The 8,181-nt window shown below is 36.9% G+C and overlaps 1 protein-coding gene across 1 annotated transcript; it reads left to right on the top strand.

Moving 5' to 3' along the window:
* The first annotated feature begins 5,108 nt into the window (after positions 1-5,108).
* On the top strand, positions 5,109-7,470 carry LOC121310856 (cGMP-dependent 3',5'-cyclic phosphodiesterase-like). Its single transcript, XM_041243791.1, has 2 exons — positions 5,109-5,245; positions 5,988-7,470. Exons 1-2 carry the CDS (start codon positions 5,148-5,150, stop codon positions 6,217-6,219), a joined length of 330 nt encoding a protein of 109 aa, XP_041099725.1. The 5' UTR covers positions 5,109-5,147; the 3' UTR covers positions 6,220-7,470.
* Positions 7,471-8,181: the final 711 nt, after the last annotated feature.

The following is an 8,181-nucleotide window of genomic DNA, read 5'->3' as shown; positions in this document are numbered from 1 at the left end:
TTTTTTTACAGCATCTGTGTTTCAATGAGCTTCTATACTGCTGACAACAGTAGGGAGCAGACATCAAACTCTGATTATTTGTCCACAACAATAGTTTAAAATCACTCTGTTGGCCTTGATAACAATTGGAGGTGTATAATACCAATGCAGAAACCGCGTTAATCAAATGAAAGGTGGTATGCTTAAACTAAAGGATTTCTCACAAGGCAACCTTCTAATTAGGCATTGCAGTACAGTAGAGCCTGGATATCTGTATTCGTATGACAACTACCTTGAGCTTGTTTAGACTGTCATCACTGCCTGTGAATTACCAAACGGAGGCTTTGGTTTTCTTTGTGAGCTAATGGAAACTGTCAATCAGCTGCCAACTCTACCAGCAATGCATGCTGGTATACGTTTATTTTTTCCATAAGATGATATGGTTTGTGCCATTGTTGTAACAGTTGATTTTTTGTTTTGTTTTGTTTTTACTTATTCAATAGGTGTATAAAGGATACATAGTGACATTCTACTAGATCCCGTGTGTATTTTCTGTAAGAATGACTATAACCCGGGCAACATAAAGCATCCTACATCGTTGTAAAAAATAAATAAATAAATAAATAAAACACCTTTTTTTCATTTTGAATTGGCTACTGATAAAGATTCTGAATGCCATGTTAAATCCTGAAAACTGAATCGAGGTGATGAACAGGCTCTCTCCATGATAACAAGATGTATTGTCAACAGCTATTGAGTGAGAGACCACTTTATCATGATCACTCCCTGTACTGTCATCCAGTATGGAACTGGATATAGAGAAGACAACTTTTGATCGTGAATGATTGTATAAACTTTTAGTTTCTTCAAAACATATTAAATCAAAATGCATTATTTCAGAAAGAAGGTAAAAAAAAAAAAATCTCAATAGATGTTTTGAGACTGCCCTCTGGTGGCCAGTGTTATATTACTACAACACTTTGTTTCTCCCGAAAATATAAGTGAAAGCTCCTGTTATGTTGTTATTGTCAGTATTAGGAGTCATTTTAGCAGTCGTAGTTGTCTTTATAGAAGACAACCCCCACACTTATAGAACCCATTAAACACCACTGCTTCTGGGCACCAGCCGCTCCTGAAATCACCCCTTAATTAAAACCTGTAACCATCGTTCATTAGCAAGTCAGCTCTTTCAGGATAATATGGTAATTTGTAACCAAGCAGTCTGGTCGACAAGCTAATACTCTTTTTTAATACCTGTGTTAACAGTTTTCAAACTGTGGACCGAATTCCCTAAGCTTTATTGAGCTGTTATTTTCATTAGCATACCATTTCAGCAATCAATAAGGAGAAGCTTAACAGCAGACTATCATTATAAATAACACTTCCCTGGGACCACCTCCTGTTGCTTATAATGCAGTAGGGAAAGCCAGCTTTTTCAACTGAAGCAATGGACCCTGCAATGGAATCAGCAGTAACCTGACACTAGTCTTGTAATAAAGCATACATGCCAACAGTCCCTATATTTTGAGAGGACAGTCCCGATTTCCTAGCAAATGTCCCGCGTCCTGATGCATAGGAAGAAAGTCCTGATATTTACCCATAGAAAAAAATTATTTATTCTGCACAGTAGAGTTAGTGAAAAACCCCACTTGACACCGAGAGCACGCCACACCGACTGTGTAGACGATAGCGTTACAATATTTCCATTTCTAAAAAACATTACAGGTCTATTTTTACTGTCATGGTGGTCACGTCTTGTTGACTTGTATGAGTCCCCCTGTGTGTATGATGTATATGACCCCCCGTCCACCTCCCCCCATGCCTGGAAATGTGCATCCCGCTATTTTTTTAATACTAAAATAAAAATTAAAAAAACCTCAAAGTCCATATCAAAAACATGTCAAAGTCACGTTTAGTATGAAAGCATGCTACTGCTTTCACAGCGTCAAGACCACTGCTGTATTAATGAAGCTCATAGGTAGAGAGAATACATGTGGTGCTTTATATAACATTAAGAACAGCTTTGTTAGTTTGTACACGGTTGAGAAATTCTTTTATTTTTAATTTCAAAGATGGATTAGTACACACCAAGCACAGCCCACTCTGTCTTTCACTAAAAGATGTTGAGGACTATTACTGTTACAATTAAAAAGCAAAGATATTCAATATGATTTATATGTATGAAAAACAACAACAACAAAAATAAAGCCCAAGGCCTCAATCTGCTTGTTTTCATTCAGGCACATTCATTTACATTCAGAATCTCTGCAGCCATAACAGCCTCCATCACAGGATAAATAGAATGGGGCTTCAAAAAGGCTTTTTAATGGAAGCTGAATTCCTTGCATTGAAAAGGAAACTGCCTTGGGCAGCTGCTTGTGAGAGAGCACTTAGCTGCTACACTTCTCAGTAATGGATCTCCTGAAGAAAACAGCACAGAGCGTGTGGAAGAGCCACACTTACTGCAGAAGAACTTGCAAATGTATGTAGCAAATCAACCAGATAAGAAAAAAAAGAAAATCTTTTAACCCTAAAACTAATGTCGAGGGCAAGTGCTTCCAGACTTTACTAATCCACATTTGGTCCGAGAAAGTGCTTCACAATCAAGATATAGTACCTGTAGAAAGTCTATACCCCCTTTCAAAAATTTCACCTTTTTTTTGCCTTATTGCCTGGAATTAAAATGCATTATATATATTTTTTCATTTATCTACACATCCTACCCCACAACTTCCAAGTGAAAAAAAAAAAAAATTCTAGAAATTTATAGAAAATTAATAAAAAATAAAAAATAAATAGATTGGATGGATAAGGCAACCCCCCCCTTGCAACTAGGCAATCCTAAATTAAGCTCTGTAGGTGTAAACCAATCGCACCACCAAGACCCTGCTTAACTGTCAAACTGGATGACCGAGCAAGAAGGAGGCTGATCGGAGAGGCTACCAAGAGGCCAATGGCAACTTTGCAAGAGTTACAGGCTTTTATGGCCAAGACTGGTCAAAGTGTGCATGTGACAACAATATCCCAAGCACTCCACAAATCTGGCCTGTATGGTAAAATGGCAAGAAAGAAGCCATTACTCAAGAAGCCCATGCTTGAATCCCGTTTGAAGTATGCAAAAAAACACTCAGTGAATGGAGCAAAGTACAGAGAAGTCCTTGAGGAAAACCTGCTGCCCTCTGCAAGAAAGCTGAAACTGGGACAGAAGTTCACCTTCCAGCATGACAACGACCCAAAGCACACAGCCAAAGCTACACTGGAGTGGCTAAGGAACAAAAAGGTAAATGTCCTTGAGTGGCCTGCCCAGTCAGAGCCCCGACCTAAATCCAATAAAAAAATTGTGGCATGACTTGAAGATTGCTGTCCATCAACGCTCCCCAAGAAACTTGACAGAGCTTGAACAGTTTTGTAAAGAAGAATGGTCAAATATTGCCAAATCTAGGTGTGCAAAGTTGGTAGAGACCTATCCCAACAGACTCACAGCTGTAATTGCTGCCAAAAGTGCTTCCACCAAGTATTAACTCAGGCGGGGTGGAGACTTATCCAATTATGATCTTTCAGTTTTGTATTTTTAATAATACATTTTTTTTTTTCTCAATAAAAACTTTTTCTCCCTTAACAGTGTGGAGTATTTTGTGTAGATAAGTGGGGAAAAATCTTCATTTAAATGCATGAAACTCTGAGGCACTGACACAAAAAAATGTAAAAAAAAGTTCAAGGGGGTGTAGACTTTCTGTAGGCACTTTATATATTACTATGCCTTCCCTGATTGATCTATCTATTTAGAATATATCTATTGTATATTCCATTATCAATCTGTTATGGGTCCCAAGCAGAAGTGGATCTGCCATGCTTGTCTTTGTGAGCTAGTGGCAGAAAGCTTGCTGACATTCACTGTGGGGTACAGAGACAACTGTCTTGGTCTGAGGATCGGAGGACACCTGTCCACCTCCTCAATTGTGGCAAAAAATTGGGGTTAAATAATTGGACAGGCTAAATGTATGAAAATAAATAAAGAATAATTGATGATTGGTACATTTTGTTTCAGATCATTATATTTTTGCAATATCGTTCACTGCAATTGTACAGAATTACAATACTCAAGCACAATCAGAAATCTCTGTATTCGTAATCAATACTTTAGGTTAAAGTCAATATTATTTTAGTACTGGTATACACATTAACCTTAGCAATACCAATAAACATACATAACTAAACCATTCACGGTGAGTTTTCAGCATTGTAAATAAAATGCATACAAATGTAGATATAGTCTGACTTTGTCTTTAAGTGTCAAAAGAAAGTTCTTGATCCGTCTTTTTACAGTACATGTGTGTTACGTTCTAGTCAACTAGAAATTTTTTTGAGGTGAGATCAAATCACATCAACCAGTAATATTGTACATACTCACAAAAATAGCACCCCTCTTTAAATAGAAGATTCCACCAAGTGCCTGTTCCTCATTCATTCAAGTCCATTCTTTCCTTTGAGGAATGATCTATGGCAGCCTGCCCATGCCTGACTGGCAGAGCTAAAATAATCATACAATGAAAATTGCCTTCTTCTAATCTCGTGATTCTACTGCCTGTGCACCAGGTATGTGCAGACTGTTCAGAAACTCTGCTCACGTTTCCGAATCGTCAACATTTCTGAATCAAAAGCCATGGAAGAAGTCTCGCTCAGGCCTGTGTGCTGCAATCTGCTATAAGGAAAGAGAAGCAAGATCAAACACAGCCCCGGGGTTTGCTTACAAAAGGGTTTGTTTTGTAGCTCTGGGAGGTACAAGTTCACCTGAAAAAGATTCTTTCAAACAAAATTAACAACAAATCCTGTCATCCATTAGGTTTGGTACACGTAGCATTGCTAATCAATGTTTTTGACCATGGAGGTAGGTTATATGTTTGACAAAAATTATGTTGTTTTGGTTTTTTTGTGATCGTAAAAAAAAAAAAGTGTTTGCTTTTATCTAGAGATGACAGGGTTGTAGTGAAATATATCGTGTCAAAGTGTACAAAGTGCATGTGCGTGTGTGATGATGTGATTGAATAGGATTGTAGGACAGAAAATCTTGACTCACACAAACCGTCAGCAGGAGATGGAGAGCCTCGTTGTTTACTGGACATATTTTACACATGTGTTTTGTTTGTGTTTATCTCTAGGAGAAAGCCATGGGCAACAGACCCAGTGAAATGATGGACAGAGAGAAAGCCTACATTCCAGAGCTTCAGATTAGCTTCATGGAGCACATTGCCATGCCCATCTACAAGTAAGTATGCAGGGACACCAGTGGGGTGCTGTACCACATTTATTAGGTCTTGGAAGCTTTCTGGTTTTTTTTTTTTTTCTAACTGTTGGTAACTCATAAAACAATATTAGCAACATACAGTCATTGTTAAAAATACCCTTTATCTAGACAGCTACAGAGAGTGACTTGGAATGTTGAGTCCCTGCTCCTGTATAGCCTTTTTCAGGAAGAGAGGTTAGGTCAGTCCCCAAATTCACTCAACCCCTGACCACTATAGCCAGTTGGCTTTTTGAATTCACTGAGAGTTGGACTTGAACTTGTAGTGCCTACAATTGCATTAGATCAAAATGATATTCTTATTTAGCCATGCAGAAACAATTTCTCATTTACAGTGGTCAACTACATGAAATTTGTTTTTTATTGACCTTCATATGGCTTTATCCATTGTACCAGCCAGGGTTAATACTCCAAATAAGTTCTAGGCTGTAATTCCACCTAGGACCATGCTGGTCTTTGATTGGCCGACAGCTCTCCAGCGAACCAGATAAACTTTTGTGGAGGCCCCCATCCAAATACTACCAGATTCATATTTGCTTAGCTTCTATGACCTGATGAGATCAGACTCAAAGAGGTATGGCTGCCTCATCCTATAGACTGACAGAAAGTAAGAAGTGGCATTAATGTATATTAGGCTTTTCAAAATGTTAGCATGTGACAGTCTGTTTTGTAAAAAAAAAGTTTCTTGTTTTTATCTTTCATAAAGGCTGCTTCAAGAACTTTTCCCGAAAGCGGCAGAGCTTTATGAGAGAGTTTCAGCCAATCGGGAACATTGGACCAAGGTCTCTCACAAATTTACAATCCGAGGGTTGCCTAGCAACAACTCCCTTGATTTCCTGGATGAGGAGTATGAACAGCTACAAGAGCAGGCAGAAGAAAGTCTGAAGATGAATGGTTGCTTAGAAACAAAAGGAACCATGGAAATCATTGAACAATAAGGTGTTTAAACAAATATAAAACATTACTTCTGGAGTTCAAGTAACTACATTTTATAGAAGAAACCACATTTTTTAGTGACACCTCATTCCTCATGGAAGCGAGTGGGTAACAACCTGGAACATCTGAATGCGGGAACCTTTAAGAACACAACAAAGCAAAGACTTCTTCTCAAATCAGCTGCTATATTTTGAGCATTTTGTTTTAGTTATTTGGCAATTGTTTTAAAAGTCAGAAATTGGAGAAAGCTTTTGTTACTTCTTTAAAAATCTTTTTTTTTTTGGTAGTTATACCAAGCAGCCACTGATACAGCTAAAGTATCAGACCGTGTTTTCCAGTAATAGCAGTGGCTGCTTGTCACAGGATTCTCCCTCTCTTATTCTATATTACTGTATTGTGTGTATTAAACTGGCTTTGGATAGAACACTCTGCCTGATCTGAAGGGATTATTGAGGGCCCCTTCAAAGCATAGTGGATACATTAGCCAGTATGCAGACTGTGAAATATGGTCAGTACTGCTGGGTTCAGTAATGTTTGTCAATCTCTACATTTTTTGTATCGTTATGTTATTATTAATATTATTATTTTTTGTGAAACCATTAAAAAGACAAGATTATTAACCATATATCCTACATTGATGCACATTGGGCATTTGTAGTCAATAAGAGATGTGGTGTGGATGGGGACTGACTACAGTTTGTTTTTCACATATATTTGTCAAGGTGTGAACTATTACACTTTTAAAATAACCCTTTAAAATACACTACAAGTATGTGTGTTATTACTGTAGTGTACCACTGCACACCATTTTACAAAGTGGATATTTTACATGGTTGAATAAAAACCTGTGGCATATGTAAGTGACCAAGAATGTATGGACTACAAAAGAACTTTTATGTGTTGATGTCTGTAAATATTTTATCAGCAGGTGTAAATAAGGGCTGTTACTCTTAAGGCATTGTGGCTAATTGGAACACAGACATAATGTGTATATTATTGATTTGCCTTACCTTTTCTGCGTTGCCTTTTGAGAAAAAAAATATATGATTATCATTATTATTAATAATGATAATACCCATGTTCCATTGAAAAGTGTGTTGCTACTGTACTGTACATACTGGTTCTGACTCCTTAAGCCTCCACTGATCCATATTGCTGAGTGATACTTCCTCTTTGGGCAGTGCAGGAAAATTTCTGTTTTTTTAACCACTGGACTGTGTATTCATCCATTTCTTGCAGTGCATGAACATTTATTTTTAAGTGTTTTCCTTATTTCATTTTTTCTTGTTTCTTCTATACACATATTATTTTCTATTTATTATTTTATTCACTTTAAATAACAAGTTGCTTTAAGTGTCGTTTTAATTGTTTTCTGGTAATCCAATACCGAGTTTTTACCATTTATTCTAAATCTGCCTGTACTTGGATTTGAGCTTGTCTCAGCAATGGTAAATGGTTGAACTAACAGCCTTCCTCAGTCCATTCAAATCATGTGACAATGTAACCTTTCACTTCAGTAAGCCCCACCCCTGTTTTATTCTCTCCTTCTTTAGCGTATGTTTGTGTGTTCGGTCAGTGTCTACCTCTCATCAAGTTGAGAGTGTATTTCTTGTGCACTGTATGACTCTTTGTCAGGCTTGTGAGTCATTTAATATAAATAATAAAAAAAAAACAGACGAAAAGCTGATATTAAAATATTTATTCTCTTTATAAAAATAATAAGCCTAGGACATTTCTGTTTTCATTTTTCTTTGTGCCAAAATTATTTTCCTTTATTTTTTTAATTATTTGATTGTTCATTGCATTTACTTTTATATATTTTCTCATATTTATATATTTTCTCAACCATATATATCTTTTAATACATATGTTTTATGTTGTTGTCAACTGCATTACATTTTTCACACTAAAATGGCAACACAGCACCATTGGATAACTGTAAATTGTCTGTACGTAGATACTCG

The sequence above is a fragment of the Polyodon spathula genome, unplaced genomic scaffold (assembly GCF_017654505.1).
Source record: "Polyodon spathula isolate WHYD16114869_AA unplaced genomic scaffold, ASM1765450v1 scaffolds_2683, whole genome shotgun sequence".
NCBI lineage: Eukaryota > Metazoa > Chordata > Actinopteri > Acipenseriformes > Polyodontidae > Polyodon > Polyodon spathula.
This window is presented reverse-complemented; position numbering and strand designations above follow the sequence as displayed.